Source organism: Wolffia australiana, chromosome 11, assembly GCF_029677425.1.
Source record: "Wolffia australiana isolate 7733 chromosome 11, ASM2967742v1".
Taxonomy (NCBI): domain Eukaryota; kingdom Viridiplantae; phylum Streptophyta; class Magnoliopsida; order Alismatales; family Araceae; genus Wolffia; species Wolffia australiana.
Window position 1 is genome coordinate 13,662,022 of NC_135845.1, and position 23,408 is coordinate 13,685,429.

Genomic DNA, 23,408 nt, shown 5'->3' on the forward strand with positions numbered 1-23,408 from the left:
TTCGGGAATCATTTAAAAATAAAGCTATTTCTTTAATTGAGAGAGAGTGGGTGGATATTGGGTAAGTTTAAAAAGTCAGGAAATATAGAATCAAGAAACTTTAAATCAATACTGTTGGGTCAAGGAAAATTAATTTATTTTAAAACCTAACAGGCAAATTTGTCCGCAAGGACCAGGAAAATGTGAGATTTATTTGTGGAATGCCATTATATCACCACTCAATAGGTGATTTAACAAAGTTGGATCATCCAATGGAGCAAATTATGGTCAATATGACTTTGGATTAAATAGATGACCATTCCAAACCTGCCACATAAACCAGACAAGGGTATTGAAAATCCGGATGACCATGAGATCTCAACATCAATATCATAAAGACCAACCTAATCTCAATATATTATTTTATAATTAAAATGTAAGCTTTTAATTGGGACTCAAAAAAGGGTGACTGTCATCTGACAAACTTCAATGTAGATGGGGTCCATAAGAGGAAGCACCATAAAAGCAAATCCTAATTAAAAAGAGATGAAAATCCAGGAAACATAGAAAGGTGAAGTTCATGACTTCCTAGAGTTTCATGTCATTTTGTGAGGCATATCCACACAAAATAAAGTGAACTCATCTGATGTGGGTTGTATTACTAGATACGAACATGGGTGAAATTGGCATCTATTATGCTGTATTGTGTATCTTGATACATTTAACTCCTGTGTTCTCAAGATATAGCTTTCTACATACATATATTGGGGAATATCGCATGTGTAAACAAAATCAAGAGCTTAACTTGAAACCCATATGCTCCATGTGCTCCAAACGTCCTTCCATTTTTAGGGTTAAGTGACATTTGGAACAGTTTCATGCATGAAACATATGGTCCAAATAAACATATGGTTTCAGTATTGATATTTTATACACATGCACCTCAAAGAAATCTCTTAGTTTCCTCAGCAACTCAACCTTCCACACATGGGATTAACTTCTCCTCCTGGTCCACTATAAAGTACAAAATATAAAATGAAAATTTATACTCAATATGTCTCAATATTATTATCAAAGTCATCCTCTCTTAAAATATCAACTCAATATTCAATTTTAATCCAAAATTAATTTAATTTAATTTAATTTAATTAATTTTTCAGTTTAATTACAATCCAGCATCACTTCATTGTGAATTTATAAATTCAAAGTTAGATGGTTCAATATGAAAATATATAAAAATTATAAAATATAAATTCAACATATTAGTATACTAATCTTCATTCTTTCAAGGTCTCACAATATTCAAACCACTCAGGAAGATATGTTTTCTTCCAAAATCCTTTCCTCACCACTCTCATAATTTGAAAATTCAATCTACTCTACATTGTTCTTACCAGCGTAATACGCCTCAATATTAGATCTCATAATTTGAGATCTAATAATGAGAAAATGAATCATTTGAATAATACAATTAATTCAATAATTCACCATGTTTCTATTGAACCTCCAAATAATCATATCAATACAACCAAAAATAAATATATCTCTGATTTCTGAATCATTTGGATGAATACAATTAATTCATTAATTTTATCAATAAACATATTATTAAAATTATAGTTATTCAAATCTTCAAGTCTCCAATCCTGTAAAAGTATAAGCTTTTCCTTTTGTCCAGTTTCTCATTCAATGATAACATCTCGTTTAGCTTCTCTACATTTATGTTTTATTTATATTATTTATTTATATTCATATTTTACTCTAGTTTCAATTTGTAATAGTGGATTCAAATATTTGAGCTTATCATCATGAATCAAATACAAAATATAAAGTTAAGTGATATCAGAAAATGATTTCCTCGAACCTTTCTTTTACTTTCGTGTTATCTACCTTTTGATTTATTATATTTAGGATTACCTAAATTCAGCCTCGAGATAAAAATGTATCATAAATCAATCCATAATTTCTAAATAACGGTTGTTTATATAAAAAATGAAGGAAAAAATTCAAATATCTGAAATCCATTTATTTTATACAAAATTCCACGGCCTAATTTTTTTTTATCTCCCTCACCTCTACACAAAAATACTAAAATTAGATTTTACAAATTCTTATGTTTTAAACTTGTCAAATTGTTTGAATAATGGATATTCATATGAGAGGTGGATAGATTATCAGTAAAATTTAGGGGAGAAAATAATCTGAATATTTGATTACTCTTTTTAAGAAGGACTCTGGGAGAGAGACAGAGAAAGAGTGGCCAATAAAATATATTTTGGGGTGAAATGAACTTTTTGAGATAAAAAGTAGATATCAAAAAGATATTATGATAATCCTCATGATCCTTCCTTTCCAAAAATTTTAAACGAACAAAAATTAAAAACATTTTTGTTCAAATTTGTCACAAAAATATCATGACATCCATAATTTAGAAATATTTTCTTCATTGTCTGAAAAATATATGAATTTTATGCATATTTCCTTCTAAAAATATGGAAATGATTCTGTCAAAATGAAAAAAGTAGTGCACGCAATCATTATCTTTATCATTTTACTAGCCAAATCATATTTGAGAGAAATAAAAAATAATCCAAGAATATAAAAATAAGCCAGGCGCAATATAAAAAGCCAAGCACATAATATAATAATAATGTCCTTAAATGTTCAATCCCAATGTTTTACCCATTAGCCATAAATTCAAAATTCAAATCTCTTCAAAGAAATGAAGATATTGAACAAAAAATTATACTTTTTTAAAAAAAAATTATTTCTTTATTGGTGTACTTCTTGATACTTTTAGTAAATATTATAATGTTTGACATGAACTCTATAAATAGGTATAGAGGAATCAGAACCTAAAAATCCAGATAATCAAAGATTATGTTTAATGGGGGTTACCAAGACCGTAGGAAAACATTTTCAAGAAAATGCATTGACCTTCATATTTTAGTTTCCATAGTCTTTTGAAGTTATTGAGAGATCCTTCTCCACACTTAAAAAAAATGATCAAATTTAATCATTAATAATGTTTGATTAGGGTCATAACCTTCGTATAAACTTGCATTTGGCATCACTATTTTATACTAAAGATCAGGGTTATCTTCCAAGTTAATCCATCCCAAGGATGAGTAGAGATGCTGAAAGTGCATCATTCAGTTTTGAAACTCTTTGTGTCAGTAATGAATTTAGTATAAAATCCATTTTTGAGTATAGATTATGGGTTCAACATGCTGCAATTAAAATTGTGTATCAAAAAATTATTTATCAAGTATTGCGTGTAAAATTTTTCTTATACCTTAAGAATGTTGGAATTGACATTAGATTCGTAGATAGAGGTGACAATTAATTTAATTATAGGATATTATGGGAAAATCCTCCTTTAGTGAAATAATTTTAACTAATATGGATAATAAACAATTTGGTAAATTTCTGACAAGATGTTATAATGAATATGAAAAAATATTATCATATGCAAATGACTAAAATGTGTACAGGCCTTTTGTGTGGTTATGATAATGAAATAAAAAAATATTTCAATATCACCTAGATGGAGAGGGCATCTAAAGAGATCATGAACTGTTTAAGAGAGACCAAACTAAATGGTGTCTCAACTGTCTATAATAAAATTTACTATGAAGCAATCTAGCCCATGGGTCTTATCTATAGTTAAGGATGAAATCATCATCTAAACTTTCTCCATTATGATTGCATCATAACGTTTTACTTTTATTCTTAGTCCATAAATCTTGAAATGTGATCGAGTAGATAGAAGGATATCTTCTGGAGTTTTAAGGTGAGAATTTTTTTATGAATAATTATATTTATTTATTCTTCTTCAACATCTGATAATTTAATATAGCTCCCATGGTCCCAAAATTTTATTTTTCCTTATGTTAGACCTTAGTATGACATGAACTAATTATGAGTTTATTTCTTCCTATCTTGTTGAAGTAATCTATTTATATTTTATCATTTTTAGTTTATATATCATATACTCATATTAACATCTCCAAATACGTTTTCCAGAATTTGGGTTATAGATTCATGTTTCTAATAGTTGCCTAATAAGAGGAACTATATGATATTGTGATGGGGATAGCTTCTTGTGATCAATTTCATTTAAATTTGTCTAACGTTGTATTTTTTATGAAACTAATCGGCACTTACATAAGAGACAAATCATAGTAAGATTGTATCATAGTTGTTGGAAAATTGATGTTCTTTAATGCATGGGAATTTTTGCTATTAAAGTAATGTGAACTTATAAATAAAATCATTGTTGTCATTCATTTATATTGAGTTTATCATAATTTAATGCATTATCATAAAATAATACTAAAATTTATCTTTCAATTAGTTCATATTCGTATAATTTATGCATTGAAAGGTAGTTACACATTTTCATTGTGATTTTGGATAATCATGGAAGAAATGAAGTGAATGCAATCTGTTTACTTTTATGGGTATTCTTAGTTATTATATTATTAATTATAAATATTTATTTAGTAATTGAAGGATGAAAATGATAAATGAAAGAGACATTATGAATACTAGCTATTGGTCTGCACATCTAAGTGGGCCGCACATGATAAGGCCAATGTTACATAGTGGTTTCTTGCATGTTGAACCTACAGGAAGTTTTTTGGGTTGGATATAAGAAAATTTGATCAGGAGCATTAATTTAGTTCTATGACAGCAAAAAGTGATACATGAGCGACTGGGATCATCTCACAGAAGAAAAAATGTACATTGGAAGATGAGGGACAATACATAAAGCTTCACTATCGTCAAACTTCCGTCCTAGATAAGGTGAATTATTATCTCTCATGGCCTTAGATCAAACCTTCTATAAGAGATATATAACTTGAACTGATCCAGACCAGCATAATGAACAGTATCCAAAATCTACTAGAATCCAGGTTGACTAGGCTGCATTAACTCAACCCATATTATCTATTTCTTTGGGGCCCAGCTCGTACTGTCGTTGTGTTCCAACAGCTCTCTTTTTTATCTGAAAACCCCCCTACCATAACCCGCTAGCCCAATTTTGTGACTCACAACCTACTTTAATGATCAGTTAAACCCAAATCCCAATAAACTAATATTTTAAAATATTCCTGATCAAATGAATCATTTATTATTATAAAAATTTATAAAATCCTATAAATTTTTAAAATAAAAATATACTCAGGAAAAAATATGAAATGATATTTTTATTATAGAAAAATAATCAATAATAAACTACATCTTTATGCTTGAATAACATAAATGAATTTATAATAAATCATAAATATATATACCATATTTCAGTCACTCATATGCATAGAATGATGAAAATATATATACCATTTATAATAATAGGCACTCATGATATTGCTTCATGTTATCAGTTATTACATTCACCACCCTTTGAATCCCTTTTAGCTATTATTTGAAAATGTTCTCTTGATAAATCACGAATTATATCAAATTTACATCAAAGATAGAAAGGTCATATCATGTAAATCAATAAGGGCCTCAAATAAGAAGCTTTATACAAATTTCAAGATAATTAATCATACTTCAATAAATTATGCATTAGGGGTATCTATGTTGGGTTTTTGAGGCCTTGATCCACATGAACATGATGGTTCCATAAAGCAAAAGACTTATAACATAATCATAACGACATCAACAAAAACATGAAACGAAGCACTTATGCACGGATCACATTAACCAAAAACACTTATGATTTCTTGGATACTGGAGCGAAACGAGTCAATCTACTTTCTGTGTAGCCTTTAGGTGTATAAACGCAGTCCATGGCATGTCAAATCTCCTCCTTTGCCTTGAGGAGCTATGTTCATCCTTTGTTCTCGTCTGTATGTCATCCCATTCGCATCAAGGGCAGAGTGGAGATATAGGGTGAGAAGGGAGAAGAAGGAGAGGGCTCCTGAAAAATTGTGGACTTGGTAAATTTTTTTCAGGGCCTTTGATAACTTGCAAATTAACATGATTAATTAATGAATTTTATATTATATTTATGTGTTTTAATGACTATGTTTCCATGTTATCATATTAAAATAAAGATAGATCATTTAACCTTTCATTTTATTATTAATTCTGATTTTTTATCATTTTTTATGGAATTTAACTTCATTTCAGTGAAGAAATATTTTTTACAGGGTTTTAAATACTTGGCTAAAGGTTGGTAAGTGTTTCCATGACTTTTCTGGAATTTTCCATATTTTTATATAATTTTTTGACCATTATATAGCCAAGAAATGATTTTTACATATTTAAATAACACATATATTATTTATTTGGCATTTATAATATATTTAAATATTTACTAAGGAGTATTCACGTCATTCGCCCAAGGAATAAATGGATATATTTATTTAAATAAGAATAAAGAGAGAGAGAGAATGAGTGGTTATTATTATATAATAAATAGAGAGAAGAGAGAGAGAAGAATAGTCAACATAAGCGGCTATGATTTAAAATATATAAAAGAGAGAAGAGAGAGAGAAGAATAGTCAACATAAGTGGCTATGATTTAAAATATTTAAAGAGAGAAGAGAGAGAAGAATAGCGGCTTATGATTTAAAATAAAAGAGAGAAGAATGGTCAAAGATTACGGCTAAGAGAATAAAAAATTATATATATTTTTTTTAAAAAGACCTTTTATCCTTTTCTTTTGTTTTTATTATTTCAGGGTGACGTGGAGAATTCCTAGCCGTTCAAATGACGAAATCACTTGCCAATGATTGCGGGCGGACGACGCGCACAACAACGTGTCAGGGCGTGATCCGAGAAAGCGGAAAACGAGAAATAATCATGCTAGCCAATCAAAACGCGCCATTTCCAAGCTTATTGGAGGAGAGATAAATAAATCCAACGGCTCAGATTTTTTCTCACTAAAACCTTGATATCTTGAGATCTACATGTCCGATTGGGCTGAAATTTTGAGGGTAGGTTCGTCTTTTCCCCCTCTACAATCCAGACGGTTGGATCTTTAAATGGAGGTCTGGAAAAGGGCGAAAATCACTTTTGGAGGCTCTCCCCAAGCAATTGGCCAGGAAGGACACAGGAGGCATTCTGGAAGTCGTCAGATCTGGATCTCTTTATCAAATTTGTAAGTTTCTGAATTGTATTTGATCATCTTCTAGAACGATTCGAAAACGCCTTGGCATGGGCGAAATGTACATGCCCTAGATTCATGTTTTGAATGCATCAGCACTTCTTTTTGATTTGGATTCGAGATCTGACTTTTGATAATTAATTCTTAATCATTTTAGGACATTTCTGCTTCATTACATTTTTAATTTAGGGTCGAAATTGGGGCTTTCCCCAATTTCTTCACTTTCTCTCTCTAGGTTAATTTGATTTGTTTCTCTCTCTAGATTTCGGTTTTTATTGTTTAGAAATTTAATTTAATATATAAAAAACCCAAAAATAAAATTTGAACCGAAAATTCATCCATTTTGAACTCCAATTCAAAAATCACTTTCTTGATTATTAAATTCCCAATTTTAATTCTGAAAATTATTATAAATTTTATTAAATTGGGAAATTAATAATTTATATTTTTATGAGCTTAAAATAATAATAATATTCTTATCTGGAATTATCTGACCGAAATCAATCCAGTTAGTGACTTGAGCAGCCTAGTAACCTTTATTTTCCTTAAAAAATAAATAACTATACCATCATATAGAATAATTAATTTCAGATCAATTTAATCTAATCGATAGGTTGAGTCTCCAACATGTGGGGTGCCAAGCTACACCTCGTGCTCTAGAAGATACAAAGGATTATGTATTAACTCACTCATTCAATATGTTTGTCATCGGTTTTCCTGTATGTATAGTCCTTCATTCACTTGACGCTCCTAGGACACATAAGGTATGTCAACTATCAAATCCTAATCGGTCATTTGAGTTAGTATTGATGCGTTCGAAAATCATCGAGAACTCTTCTCTGATATTTCACTACCTTTGCCAAGGGCTTCATCACATTGTCTTTCTTGATCTATTACCTCTTATACCGAGGGTGGGCGATTCCATTTTGACCACTCAATCATCTTTGTGAACTTCTTGATGCACCCAAACTAAGACTATTTAGAATCCCATATTAGGGACTCCAAGGTCCTAGTCAAAGTACAATTGTCCATCCACAAGACGTCTTTGGTGTCTCATGCCTAAGGACACACTATCTATCCTTAGTGTTTCCACACTAATGGCTACGAAACCGACCATACGCATCATGTGAGTGAGGCTAGATGGTGATATTCTATCTGGATACTCCGATGTCCTTCTTGAGTATCCTTCGAATAGGAATATTTAGAACAAATGTTTAAAGACTAGTGATCTCTGTATTACGATCTTATCATACTTCACTAAGTTTGATCATGTATTCATGGACGTCATTATAATCATCACATGTGCATTACAGTGAATATGTTATATTAATGAAAATGAAATGAGACGTGGAATGTGTGATTGGCTTGTCGGCCGCATATATTTCCATCAAGTAGCAAAGGTTCAATGTGGGACAATGCCAGAGTCCACGGAGTTTAAGCTTTAGATATTCCTTTAGGTTGAGTTAAGAACACCTAGTATTCTAATGAGGCATCTAATGATCCTAAACTATTATTTCTACCTTCTCTATCTCTCACCTTACTCATTCATCACATCCCACACTTAATTCAAGGAAACCTCTCATGAAAATTTTTACAGCAATGTAGATTTTGTGCTAATCCTCTAGCGCTACTATTACCAACAGAGTGATGTTCCATGAGTTATTGAGGGATACAAAACCTTGTCAGGGAAATAAACTGCTTGTCTACTAAGGCAACACATAGATTTGATAAAAACTGAGAGTCATTGAAAATAAGGAACAAGCCATCCTTAGTAAGTCAAAAGCCATTATATACTTACAAGGGAACTATCCCAATAATGTAAAATAAAAAATAAAAAAATATATTATGTTGCCACCCATGTGTTATAGCCATGGTACCTATAGCCATTTGGAAGGCCCCAAAGTATGTGGCATTCATGCACATCGGTCTGCGTGCTAACTGTGGGAACATGTTCGCGTACTAGACTCATGATTGGAGAGTGAGTAAGTGCAATGCTACAACACGCACTGCGGATGGTGACGCTCGACCCTGATCTTTAAAGCCATCGCCCTTATGGTGTGTATGCTCGTCGACACTCAAGCATGGTGTATCAAGGGAGGCCTGCACAAGCTGGGTCTGCGGTCCGTAGAGAGCGTGGGCATGTGCGCCTAGCACCACGCGCATGACTAGGATGCGTAGGCTGGGCCATAGTGTCGCTGCGCTGCTCATGGAGCTGCGTGAGTGAAATGCACGACTGTGCACACACCCTGCACGCTGCGTGCGCGGGTGCGGGCCGGGAGATGTTCCGCGATGAAAATAAGGTGCTGGAGCACGGAGAGCGCAGAAACGGCTGCATGCTCTTGGCGTCCCTATGGATAGTGTCGGGCGTGCTATGCTTGATGTGCAGACCATGGCGACTTCGAGCAGACTGTGTGCGATAGGTGTCACTGCAGGTGCCGGTGGCTCGTGGAGCGTCAAGGCTGGGATGATGTAGCAGATGGTCGGGCGCATGCCCGTGGGCGAAACAATATGGCTGATATTCCGGTCATGTAAAATTCATGGATTCATAGGGTTAATTCACTAAGGCCTTAACATAAAGGTCACCCAGTATCCCTCCTTAACATCTCCACACAAATGGTTTCATATCATACATCCTCATCACATGAGCAAGAGTTTATAATGATATCGTAAATGGGTGTTTTGATGTCCTTCTCGAATACCCGTCAAATTGGAATGTTTTGGATATACATCTATTGATGAGGGTTCACCATCTGATTATAGTCTGATCATCATTGCACATAACCTTGGACTTCATAATTAACATAAAAAATGAATAATATTGCATATAACTTAAATTAATAAATTGGAAAAAAATGTGGAAGTGTGATTAGATTTCAGGCTATATAATTCTACCAAAATGCAAATAGCATGTACAATAGAAATGTCTGAGAATGATTTAATGATATATACATGTAATTATGATACATGAATCATGAATAACTTAGTACCTTTCGGGGTAAAGCCAGTTATTAACCAATTAGAATTTACCAATCATCACTTTAGCACTTCATGGCCATTTTATGAGAATGAACCAATAAAAATCACATGTAATTTGCGGAATGTTTTATGTAATAAACATTGTCACTGACATGGGAGGAGATTCAAACCAAAAAACCAACATTAACTATATATTAAAGGTACTTTAATCTCTTGCAAGCCAATAATTAGAGAGTAAGAGAAAATACAAAAAGCTCTGTGACTTATCAAATACCTTAATTATTTTCATAGATCAATTATACAATGGTGACTTGAAATTTTTCTTGCTCAAATTTATTATAAGATTATTCATCACATTAGTCCCAATCATGTCTAGACAAAAGGTTTTAATCTTATATTTTTTATTCAACAAATAAGGGGTAGATCTTTTACATGGTCTACATTAAAACATAGTTTATTACAGTGCAAAAATATTAGGGTTTATGGCAATCCAATAAATGCGCATAAATCTGGCAGTTCTGTCATAACTGCATGATAGTTTAGGGAACATTCTGAAATAATATTGGGCCTTATTTTGATGTTCAATATTGTCTATTTAATTATCTAAAATAAGATAAAATAATAAACAACATGGTGAAGTATGAATAATATAAATATGTGTAAAAAAAATCATCACATTGATTATTACAATCAATTCAATCTGAAAGAGGGTGACAATATAGAAGTAAATACATATTAGAGCTTGATTTTACCACAGTCCCATAATTTTGTTATCATTTTGTACCAAAAAAATTGCATATCAATCAATAAGATAAGTAGAAATTATCACATTTTAGCAATGTTTCACCCATTTTTAGCTACTGAAATATATCTGATCCCCCTTGACAGAAACCCAACAAATTACTTTTTCCTCACGGATCTACCCTGATTTGTCTTTCTTATTGTTAGGAGTTTTAAATTTTTGTTTCGATATGCTGTTTAGACTCACATTGGCAACTCTAACATAATTAATTACTCCTCCATTAAACACTTAGACAGAGACACGACATGTTCACAGAAATATGATGTATAGATAGAGAGATTTGTACAAATTGTGCCTATGTAGAAATGGGTAGAAAGATTTGTATGAAATTTTTTTTTTTTACTTCAGTAATCTACCCAATGATGCCAGTCTCCTCAATCAGGTGGGTAGAAGGAATAGAGATTAAGCGGATGGGTAGTTTGAGGAATTCTGAGTCTTACATTACACACATAGAAATGAGGTTTATATTTAGTTTATGAAGATCCCACTTGAGCCTAGGGAGGATCCAAACATGCAAGTGTTTCGTTTTCGGGCGGTTGTGCGGTGCGGTGCGAATTTCGCACATCGCACCGCACAGCATATTCGCACACTGCACCGCACACCGCACACGAGTCTGTGCGGTGCGGTTAGGTGCGGTTGTGCGGAATTTTTGTAAGGGTCCCACCCCCACCCCTCCCCTTCTGAGTCGTCCGTCCGCTGCTGCCCTGCTCCTCTCCTCTGAATCGTCCGCCTGCTCACCACCGGCCCACAGTACATCGCCCAACCTCACTCCTCCTCGCGCAGACACGCCCGACCCACTGTACGTCACCCCTCTCCTCTTGTGATTTCCTTCATCTATTCTTCATGCCATCTTCTTATTCTCTTTTTCTTGTTTTCTTCTTCTTATTTCTTCTTCCTTTTTTTTTCTTCTTGTTCCCTTCTTTGTTTATTCATCGATCTGTTCTTCTTCCTTCATTCGTTTTATTATTTTTTTCTTCAGGTTTTGATTTTGTTATCTTCGTCTTCTTGTTCTCTTTTCCTTGTCTTCTTCTTCTTATTCCTTCTTCCGTTGTTCTCTTATTCGTTTGTTCTCTTCTTCGTTCTCTTCTTCTTATAAACTTTAATCAGTGAAATATTACTAGAAAATGATAATTAAGGGTTTTCTCCACTAGGAACAGTGATCATGACTTCCATACCGTAAAAAGTGTGAGTAACAAGTTGAGAATGGATACATATAAATGGATATAACATGCGTACTCAAAATATGAAATGGTTTGGGACGTGGATAAAATTCGAGACATGTCTTTGATGGAAGAAATAGATGGACCTAACCTAGTTAGGTATTGGTGAAGAAGAAAACATTTTATGGCAAGGAAGAAGACCCAATGTCTTTAGACGAAGGGAAAGTTCAACGACAGTTTTTGCGGAGTTTTTTTGTTCCCTTAAAGATGAGATGACATGTGTGGCTAACTGGGAGAAATTTAACAGTACCTTAATTTGATTATCTCAAGTGAATTCTAGATTGTCATATAGCAATGTTGAAACTTGGCATAACCTGAGCTGATGATTTTCTGTATTCTCTCTCAATATCCCCTTCTTCAGCGCCACAACCACATCATCTATTCACTTTCATGACTTGAAACATTTCTCTGTACCCAAATAAAAAAATACACCCATATTGAGTTCAATATTCAATGTGTGACATGGCGACCCATTTGTGAATGCCATCTCAGTATGGTTTATCCTTCAGCCAATAAATTTCTGTCATGTAGCCACATGTTTATGGACTTTGCAGTACATTCATGTTTTTGGGGCTCATGCTATGTGTCCATGGGCATTAAAAAAATTACTCTTATTGGTTTAATGTGGCATTCCAATTATTAACACAACTAATTATAGGCAAAAAAATGATTGGTTGCCATCTGAATAAATCAAGGGGGTGACACATGTCAGAGCCCCCTGAATCCAATTGTAGAAAAAGGCATTTAAAACATGAATGTATTGCAAAGAAAACTTGCTCCCTGCAAATCTGAGATAATTCCTCCAGCACAAAGTCAATATTTTGAAAACTCTTTCTTTCCGTATTTATTGATTAATTATATGTTGAGATCATAAAGTTCCATACTCAAGTCTAAGTCCTCTAACCCATCTTTGCCTTGCTGACCGTTCTCTTTTCCTTGTTTTCTTCTTCTTATTTCTTCTTCTTTTTTTTTCTTCCTTTGTTCTCTTCTTGGTTTATTCATCACACCACACATGATTCCATCTCCCTTTCTTCTTATCGATCTGTTCTTCTTCCTTCATTAGTTTTATCCTTTTTTTCTTCAGGTTTTGATTTTGGTATCTTCGTTTTCTTCTTCTCTTTTCCTTGTCTTCTTCTTATTTTGTTTTCTTCTTGTTCTATTCTTCTTTTATTCATCAGATCTTCATGACTTTATCTTCCTTTCTTTTTTATGATATCTACAACATCTTCCTTGGCTTATTGTCTTTTCACTGATTTTTTCTAAAACATCATTCGAGTAAATTTCCTTCTGAATTATGATGACAAGGTACACTTTTTTGAGTTTATTGATCCTCTTTGATGCTTTACTAGTTTTGTTTTTTAGGTTAGCAATTTGATGATTCAATGCTTTTTCTTTGTCAGCGATGAGTTTAAATACATAAACGTTTGTTGTGTACAGTAAAAAGTCATGCATTTCTTCACCTCTTATACTCATTAACATTCGGGAAAATGAAGATTGACATTTTGAGTAGTTCACAATTTAGGTTTGAAATTAGATTTGACATGATCATTATTTATTGGATTGGATAACGTGTACCAGTGTCCTAGTGTGAAATTACTTTTTTCATCATGTCATGCAAAATTCGCATGAAATGGGTACCGCATGAAATTATTCCAGTCTTCGAAGGCATTACAAAAATGAAACTGTAGGATGGAAGATGGGACGCCCCCGCAACAGCAGACAGCTGCAAAAATGTCTGCAGAAGAAGAAGCTCACAATAGCCCAACCACGAGAAAGAAAAATCTCACCTTAATGCATGTGATGCAGTAAGGTACTTCATACACATAGGTGGAAAGAAGTTTAAATGAACCTTGTGTGGCACCATTGTAGACTGCAACAAGTACCATTGCAATACGCCTCTGTGGTGGCACCTGGAAAGGTTCCATCGCAAATTATTCCAGTCTTTGAAAGCAAAGACAGATCAACCCGTACAGGAGCGATCAATTCTAGAGATGTTTACTGTTGGAGACACGAAGAAATAATACTACACTAGATGCACTGTGGAGAAGACCAAAGAAGAACTAGTGCGGTTCATATGTCTATCTGACTCGCCCTGGGCCATTGTTAAGAAGAAATACTTCATATGGCTTCTTCGTTATATTGTGCAAGAAGAAATACCAATCCGATCAGTGAAGGCTATCTAGGCGAAAGCCTTTGCACTATACCAATATATGAAGAGATTTGTTCAAAAAAAATTAGCTTCCATAACTCGAGTGTCGTTGACACTTGACGCGTGGACATTCGAAAACAACATTGTTTTCCTCGGTGTGATAGTGTATTGGGTAGACTTTGAATGGACATTGTGCGAGTGTGTTCTAGGAATACGCCAACTGACTGGCTCCCACTGTGGCAAAAATATGAGTGCACGCATCCTTGTATTGTTGGAAGACTTTGACTTGAAGAAAAAGGTATGGATTACGACATAAACAATTATAGTAACTATTTCTTTTTAGCGTTCTGTTACATTGTTGAATCCAAAATACGCAGGTGTGCGCAATTACTATAGACAATGCTTCAAACAACAGAAAGATGATGACTATTCTAGAGGAGCATTTGAAGTTAGAAAACCCTCATTTTAGTGCAAGCCGCCACATGCTTTGCGTAGCGCACGTGCTAAACCTTGTGGTCCAGGCTGGGATGAGCTCACTACGCGTGACAAGGATAACATGGCCGATATGAACGATGTAGAGCAAGGCAGCATACTTGCTGCGTTCTCTGCATCTAATCTTGGCGATTTCATATCCCGGCTTTGCAAGATAGTCCCAAGAATACGCGGCTCAACCCAATGTGAAGAACGCTATGTAGCATTATGCAATCAGTTTGGACTGCCTGATCATAAAAAAATTCCATGGGACTGTCCAATGAGATGGAATCCTACATATGCCATGTTAGTGGCTGCTATCGAGAAAAGGGATGTTGTAGATATCATAGCATTGAATGTGTTATGAAAACAAGTCTTATGTGACGAGGAATGGGCAATGGTCAAAGAGTTTGCGGGTATATTGCAACCCCGTCAGGTGGCTGTTACAGAGGAATGGGCAATGGTCAATGGTCCTCACTCGCAACACAGCCTTCACCGTTGATGCCCTCATTGATCCCTCCATGAAGTTACAATTAAGGGACCACGATCAATAGGATGAAACAATTGCGTTTGTGCAACGCTTACTATAGTCCCCTGATATCACCGATGACGGCAACATCGTTAGTTCAGATTCCTCGGCCTGCTTTTGACCAGAATGGACGTCTGCAACATTCTTCACTGAAGCAATGGACGAGTTGTTACCAGACAGTGAGCAAACGCCAACCATTACCCCAGAACATGAGCTATATTTGTACATGAGCTCGCCTCCTCTCAATGAGGTCGAACCATTGCATTGGTAGAAAGTAACAGGAGAACATTCATATCCAAGGCTGGCAATGGTTGCGTAGGAATTCTTATTGGTCTGCACGACGAGTGCTCCATCGAAAAGATTCTTCCCTGATGGCCATGCAGTCATCAACTACAAACGTTGAAGATTGATGGCAGAGAGCGTTGAATTACTTATGACACTAAAGTGTTGGTGGCGAGCGGAAGAGGGTGAAGACACCGATGTAAAGCAATCAGATGAAGAGAACAACGAAGTTCCCATGGTATGCTTCACTACTTGCTATTTTATTATTTCCTTTTAATTGGTTAATCTCATTTTTAGCGGTTAATTTCATATTTGCTATTTAGCATTGGTCTACCTCTTTTGATGAATTGTCGCTTCTGCCACATTGTTGAACTCCTCTTGATATGAAAGGAGGCAACAACATTTTAAAGGGGAGGAGTATGATTCTTCCTCTGCGTGTTCCCAGAAAAGGTTGCAGGTTCTTCCCTATATTACCCTAATGGTGCTTACTATCTCTTTCTTAATTTCTGTTATTCCTTTAATATTTTTACTCCGAATATCACCTACAGCTTAGAACGAAATTCGGACAAAGCAAACCGAACGACCACGTCCACGTTTACTCAATATCTTCGTATTGCATTCATTTCATGTTGAGGAAACAAATATGCTTAACACTTATATTTATTCTACTTAGGAGAGTAATATTTAACAGACTTTTCTTTTAAAAAAAAATTATATTTCAACGGACTACGTGAAACAATGGGGGCACCAGTTGCTCCCCAAAATCCAGATCTCAATCACAAACAACTTTTCTTTTATGTGTCATTGGTCTTCTTCACTCTTTAATTCCTACAATTTTTTGGTTGCAGGTAAATTTAGGCACCTTCGAGTCATTGAAAACAGAGAGGTCATGGCCGTGTTAGACATTACATAATGTTTTAGAAATGATTTTAAAACTTAATTAAAAACTTTCCTATAATTTGGACGGCTACTATCGATTATATTATGATTTTAACAGTTTATTTCATATTATTTTCTGCCTTAGAAATATTCTTAAAATTATTTAGGACCTGTTTAATATTCTATCGATTGTATTATGGATTGAAAAATGATTCTAAAAAACCTAAGAATTTAGTACTTCATTAACGATTTTAAACGATTATATTATGCATTTAACGGGTAATGTTTTATTGTTTCACAAATTACAAATGATCTTCAAGAAAAAATCAAGAATTTCCTGCATTTTAAACGATTTTTAACGATTATATTATGAATTTAAAGGGTACTGTTTTATTGTCTCACAAATTACAAATGATCTTTAAGAAAAAATCAAGAATTTCCTACATTTTAAACGATTTTTAACGATTATATTATGAATTTAATGGGTACTGTTTTATTGTCTCACAAATTACAAATGATCTTCAGGAAAAAACCAAGATTGTACTACCTTTTTAATGAATTTTACTTCTTATATTATGAATTAAATGTTTAATGTTTAATTGTTTAAAAATTAGAAATGACTTTTTAAAATTAAGAAATAAAATACTACAATTTTAAAGAATTTTATCTAAAAAATGATGAATTTAGCGGCTTAACTGATTTCTTTGTTGGCATTATAACTGATTTCCAAGATTTTTCATGTTTCTCCTCCAATTCTCACGCCTTCCCTTGAGCATTTTTTTTAATTTACACGGCAATTTTATATTCTACATCGCATTTAAAAATGTGCGTTTTAGTGTGCTGTGCGGTTCAAATTTCTGCATGACAGCACACCGCAGATTGCACATGTCGTTTTGTGCGTGCGAGAATTCGCACACTCAGTGCGAATTTTTGCAATGCACCGAGCTTCCCTACTTGAGCCCTATGGAGGGGAGAATTCAAATAGAATCTTGAGGATGATATAAACGTCATCGTCATCCAAAAACCATTCATCATCACTTAGAATCAGACAAACCGCTCAGGCCCAGGGTCTGTGCAACAACCTCACATGACAATAACAACAACAACGATGATGATCATCATCAAACCCATGGAATGAAGACAATGCTAACATTGCAGCCAATGACAGCATATGATATTGGCACAGTAGCTACAAATGTCCTATATCGTCATCCGACATCCGATATCGTCATACGCAGGTCAATCGATCACTAGCTGTTGGATGCTCCATGGGCTGTGCCAAGTGCTCAAACCACCCGTCATCCTCCCCAGACTGACGATAATGAGTGTGGTTATCATTTTCATTATTATTTCTCACCATCTGGGCGAGGTTAACAAAAGGACGATGACATACGATGAGGGATGAGGGACGAGGGACGAGGGACAGGAGATGGGAGAGGAAAGATGAGAGACGAAGGACAAGATACGAGAAACAGGAAAGGAGAGATGAGGGACGGGAGATCGAGACGAGAAACTAGAGATGAGGGAGGAGAGACGAGAGACGAGAGACGAGAGACGAGAGACGAGAGACGAGAGACGAGAGACGAGAGACGAGAGACGAGAGACGAGAGACGAGAGAACAATTAAGATAAAGATTAATCTGAGGATTGTACAAAGGGGATTAGGATAAAACACGCTTGGCGGGAGATTGCTCCGTCAACGGGCTGAGGACGTAACCGCCCGAGTAGGAAATTCTAGAAGGTTCCATCCGCGCTTCCAACAACTTTGCCTCCAACGTGGATATCTTCTCCCCGCCGGCGACGGAGCGCCGCCGTCCCTGCCACTCCGCCGCCGCCGACGACCTTCGATCTCCGCCATCGATCTCGAATTCTCGCCGCCGGCGATCTCGATTCTCCAATTCCTCCACAGATCTGATGCTCCTCCACGTCGCGTCCGATTTCCGCTCTCGATCCAAGTTCCTCGAACGAATTCCTAATCCTCCATCGTCGTCTTCTTCTTCCTCGTCGCAATTGGATCGAACGGATCTGAGAAATTCCTCGATCTCGCCGGCGAGGCGGCGTTCGACGATCCTTCTCCCGGCGAGATCGCCGCGCGATTCGGCGAGATTCATCTGAGATCTGGCGTCGAGCCAGGCGTCGGAGACGTGAAGAACCAAGCGGCGGACGCGCGGAGAACGCCGCCTCGGCCGAGTCGGCTCCCTCGCGGCCTCCTCGTAGTCTCTGATCCCCGCGGCGAGCTCGTCGCAGAGATCCGCAAGAACGGAATGCGCAGACTTCGCATCGGCCGCTTCTCTCGCAAGATCTCGCTGGATTCTCTCCGATCGCCTCCGCCTGCGCCGTTCTTCGTCTACCTCGAGTTTGCTCCTCTCCCGCGACGGATTCCTCTCGCTCTCGAGCTCGGCTTCCACCTTCCATGGCCGCACCGGCGTCGACGGCCATCCTCCTCTTCCGCCATTGAAGATAAGACGTCGCACCTTAAACCCTAGCCTACTCCGAGGAACTTTCGTCTCCATTTTTCAATCACAGTCGGGCCAGACCGAGGAAGGAAATCCTTCCTCCCTCCTAGGGTTCGTGGACGGATGACCTCACCTCGTCCGTTCTACCCTCTCTGAGGGTGGACGGGACGGATGTCGCTTCCGTCACTGTCCTGCCAAAAAATTCACTGGATTGCTTAGTGTAGGATTTACTTTTACCTTGCAGTAAATAACTTTAATTTGAATGTAGGGTTTTAAAAAGTTTGAGGGTTGGTGGAAGGATGACACGGATCCTTAGCAATTTCGTCCTACTCTGTCATCCATCATCCAACATCCACTACCAGTTGCCCTTCAATGCCTCGTGGTGATGACTGGACAAAGTCAATTCCATCGTCTGTCATTGGAGGACTGACTATGGTGAATGACTGAAATGACAGATGGGTGAGTGAGAGTGAAAGACAGCAAAGTAGATGGAGATAGTGAAAGGAAAAGAGAAATCAAGAGAGAGAGAGAGGATGTGAGCAATAAATATATAGGAGAGAGAGAGAGAGAGGATGTGAGTAGTGTTCGCCCGTCCCGATGCCGGTACCGGATACCAGTATCGGGACAGATGCTGGACGGATGCCGGTACCGGAAATTTCTGGTACCGGTTTTTTTCGATATCCAGATACCGGATATCCATATCGGATATCGGTTGCTACAGTGCCGATATCCGATACCGGTATCCGTCCGATACCGTGATCCGTCTCCCGTCTCAGGGGGACAGATGACGGTATCGGATATCCGATGCAGATATCGGTTTTCGATATCCGCATCGAATTTCATAAACATTTCATATAAGTTAGTTCTTTTATGAAATTTCATATAAGTTACGTATTTCGATTTTTTAAAGTTTTGAACCTTGCTTTCTGGCAACGGCGGGAGCGGGCATCGGCGAGCACCGGCGGGCAACGGCGGCAACGGCGGCGGCGGGCAACAGCGGCAGAAGGCAACATAGGACCATTGCTCTTTTTTTCTTGATTATCATTTGGTGTTTGAATCTGGGGTTTAAACTGAACGCAAATAGGACCATCTCTTTTTTTCGTGATATTTTCTCTTCTGTTTCCGTCAATTTCAGCTCTCTCTCTATCTTTCCTCTCAGCTTCCTCTTTTTCTCTATCTTTTCTCTCTCGTTATCTTCGTCCTCTCTCAATTTCCTATCTCTCTTCGTCCTCTCCCTCTCTCACTTTCATATCTCTATTTTACTTCTCCCTTTCTCAATTTCATAGCTCTATTTTTCTTCTCCCTCTTTCAATTTCATATCTCTATTTTTGTTCTCCCTCTCTCAATTTCATATCTCTGTCAATTTCCTATCTCTATTTTTCTTCTCCCTCTCTCAATTTCATATCCCTATTTTACTTCTCCCTCCATCAATTTCATAACTCCATTTTTCTTCTCCCTCCCTCACTTTCATATCTCTATTTTACTTCTCCCTTTCTCAATTTCATAGCTCTATTTTTCTTCTCCCTCTCTCAATTTCATATCTCTATTTTTGTTCTCCCTCTCTCAATTTCATATCTCTGTTTTACTTCTCCATCTCTTAATTTCATAACTCTATTTCTCTTCTCCCTCTCTCAATTTCATATCTCCATTTTACTTCTCCATCTCTCAAATTCATATCTCCATTTTACTTCTCCATGTTTAATTTCATAACTCCATTTCTCTTCTCCCTCTCTCTATTTCATATCTCTATTTTACTTCTTCCTCTTTCAATATCATATCACTATTTTTTTCCCCATCTCTTAATTTCATAACTCTATTACTCCTCTCCCTCTCTCAATTTCATATTTCTATTTCTCTTCTCCCTCTATCAATTACAGCCACACTCCTTAAGGTCGTTTTGAAATGTTAACATCGTTATTAATGGGCCACGGGGCGGCTCAAATGCGTTTCAATTAAAAAATGGGCCGCCGGTACTTATACTCTCCCGGAATTTAAATTTTTCCGGTATGGGATAGCAAAAACTGTACAAAGAATTCGCCGGATTTCGATTTTCGATATCCGGATATCAAAAACCGATATCCGGCATCCGAGATCTGCCACGTCCCTACCCCTCCGATATCCGATGTTGATATCCGTCCACCACCTGAGGGACTGATGTCGGCCGATATCCAATATCCGAGATCCTATACCGTCCCTCTTTAGTCCGGATATCGGGACGGGCGAACCCTAGATGTGAGCAATAGATATATAGGAGAGAGAGTGAGAGGGGAAGAGATGAAGGAGGTCAGATGGATCCTTGAGGTGAGAGGGAAAGAGAGAGAAAGAGATTGACCGAGACTTCCGTAAACTTTGTCATCAGTTTCATCTATTCCATGTTAAAGGCTAATAACTGAATGGGACTGATAAATGAATAGATACAACGAGGAAACATCTACAGATGACAGAACAATATTGCAGGGATGCAGATGGGATGGTTATTTCATTCGTGGACACGAAAAAGTTGTCCTGTCTGAGTTTATGGACAAATGACAGGATGAAAAATTGTCGGAGTGGGATGAGTTTATAGTCCATGGATGAAATAATAGTCCCATTTGGGGCCTTGGACGGTGGACGTGACGGTTCCTGTGTCCTGTGGAAGTCAGGTAAGAGCTCCAACTAGCTGACTTTGGGAAGTTTGGGAAATAGAGGGGAGAGAATGCAAAGGGACATATGTACAATTATTTCTAAGCTGCGTCAGTTTGCACGCACGTAATAATACAGGGACTTTGATGCAAATTATCATAGCGGCGCCATGTGGCTACATCTCAACCGTCTGATGTGAATCCGGCAGCTTTTCGTCCAGATTCGTTTGTCCATCGTCCAAGACGTCCGGACGGAAAGTTTTTTCGTCCCACGGGGTGAAAACCGTCCTGTCCGGTGGTCCCCGGGATGAAGCCTTGTCTCAAATTCTGTCCATACCCTTGGATGGGATGATTTTCTAGTCTCGGGACGAAAAAATCATCCCGTCCGCATCCCTGCACTATTCTTCAACCCATCCGGCTCGTCATCCCTGTCCTGGACAATCTTGCGCTATACACAGACTGGGCGGAGTCTATTGCGTCCCGTCCCGTCCATCTCAAGACGTCCCATCCCCGCCACCTGGACAGCACCATCAGGCGACCTGGGACTTTATAGAACTATAATATTTCTCCTCGTCAGGATCAGGGGTCCCCCAAAGAAGAAGAATATAATTTTCAGAGAATTTAAAGTAAAACCGGACGAAAATTTTGAGTATTTCTTTTTTTTTGTTTTTAATGAGAAGGTCAGGGGGAGACGTCGAGGCGGGGCTCGAAGCAGAAGCCGGTGAAGAGCTGGAGAGAAGACCGCTTGCTGACGGGGCACTTGTGGGACCAGCGCCAGAGCCGGGCGGCCATGTCGAAGAGCAGCAGCGCGGGCGAGCCGTAGCTCTGTATGTAGACCACGTCGCCGGCGCCGCTGCTGGCGAACACGTCGTCCAGCTCGCCGAACCCGCGGTAGAACCGGTGCGGCACGCGCGCCACTTCGCGCCACGCGGCCCGGTCCAGCTCCCAGACCCCGATCCCGGTGATCACGTCGGCCCGGTCCGGCTTCCCGATCCCGCCGACCAAGACCAGCCGCTCCCGAAGGTTCATCAGCCGGCCCGAGGTCAGCGGCCTCGGCATGGGGATCGCGGGCCGGCCCAGCGAGCCGGGCTCGCCCAGGTCGAACCCCATCAAGCCATGCCGGCCCTCGGAATACGCCATAAAGTAGAGCACCCCCCCGCAGATCACGCTCTCCTCCCCGCTCCGCCACGCGGCCGAGCCCTCCCGAGCCGGGGTGGTCCAGGCCCCGGTCGCGGACCTGTACACGTGGACGGACACCTCCCACCGGACCAGGTCCCCGGGCTCCTGCCGCGACAGCACTGCCGCCACGGTGTAGTGGCGGGCGGAGGCGGCGAGCGCGACCGCGCTGTAGTGGCAGGCGCGCGCGCCGGGCGGCTCGGCGAGGCGCGCCCAGGCGCGGGTGATGGGGTTGCAGACGAAGAGGCGGGCGCGGGTGTCGTGGTCGAGGAGGCAGAGGAGGCCGCGGGAGGCGGAGACGGACCAGGCGCTGGAGTCGAGGCAGGGGAGGTCGAGGGCGGCGTACCATTTGCGGAGGGAGGGGTCGTAGGTGTGGCCGGACTTGGCGAGGTTGGCGGTGAACATGAAGTACCAGGGCGGGGAGGGGGCGCGGGGGAGGCGGCAGGCGCGGACCATGGCGCGCCAGCGCGTGCAGACGGCGGCGGCGCGGAGGAGGCTGGCGAGGGGGAGGTGGGAGAGGATTCGCTCGAGGAGGTCGTCGGGGAGGAGGAGGTCGAGGGAGACGGCGAGCTCGGGGTAGTCGTCGGCCATGGCCGCCGGATTTGGGGGGATCGGAGAAGGGGGGGGGGGCAATGCGAGGAGGAAGGAGAAGGAAGAAGAAAGGGGGAAAGAGGGGAGATGGGCTTCGTTTCTTTTTCTTCTGTTTTAGGTCGGGAGAAAGGGGACGGGTCGTGTCGTCATTTGCT

General features: G+C 38.5%; 2 protein-coding genes and 1 long non-coding RNA gene across 4 annotated transcripts; 1 reads left to right on the forward strand and 2 right to left on the reverse strand.

Moving 5' to 3' along the window:
- The first annotated feature begins 11,685 nt into the window (after positions 1-11,685).
- LOC144709849 (uncharacterized) lies at positions 11,686-16,532 on the forward strand. 2 transcript variants are annotated; one of them, XR_013583116.1, is made up of 3 exons: positions 11,686-14,547; positions 14,627-16,012; positions 16,380-16,532. It is a non-coding gene; the product is annotated as an uncharacterized LOC144709849 (long non-coding RNA). The 2 variants fall into 2 exon arrangements; XR_013583115.1 differs by having other exon boundaries at positions 11,686-16,012.
- A 1,487-nt stretch (positions 16,533-18,019) lies between these two features.
- On the reverse strand, positions 18,020-19,000 carry LOC144709645 (myosin heavy chain-like protein). The gene has a single exon (XM_078583239.1). The coding sequence runs from the start codon at positions 18,920-18,922 to the stop codon at positions 18,071-18,073; it is 852 nt and encodes a 283-aa protein (XP_078439365.1). The 5' UTR covers positions 18,923-19,000; the 3' UTR covers positions 18,020-18,070.
- A 3,106-nt stretch (positions 19,001-22,106) lies between these two features.
- HWS (Galactose oxidase/kelch repeat superfamily protein) lies at positions 22,107-23,264 on the reverse strand. The gene has a single exon (XM_078583238.1). The coding sequence runs from the start codon at positions 23,251-23,253 to the stop codon at positions 22,168-22,170; it is 1,086 nt and encodes a 361-aa protein (XP_078439364.1). The 5' UTR covers positions 23,254-23,264; the 3' UTR covers positions 22,107-22,167.
- Positions 23,265-23,408: the final 144 nt, after the last annotated feature.

What these genes read in the sequence shown, in the direction of transcription:
- HWS (XM_078583238.1), bottom strand. Translation starts at nt 23,253, where the DNA reads ATGGCCGACGACTACCCCGAGCTCGCCGTCTCCCTCGACCTCCTCCTC.
- LOC144709645 (XM_078583239.1), bottom strand. Translation starts at nt 18,922, where the DNA reads ATGGAGACGAAAGTTCCTCGGAGTAGGCTAGGGTTTAAGGTGCGACGT.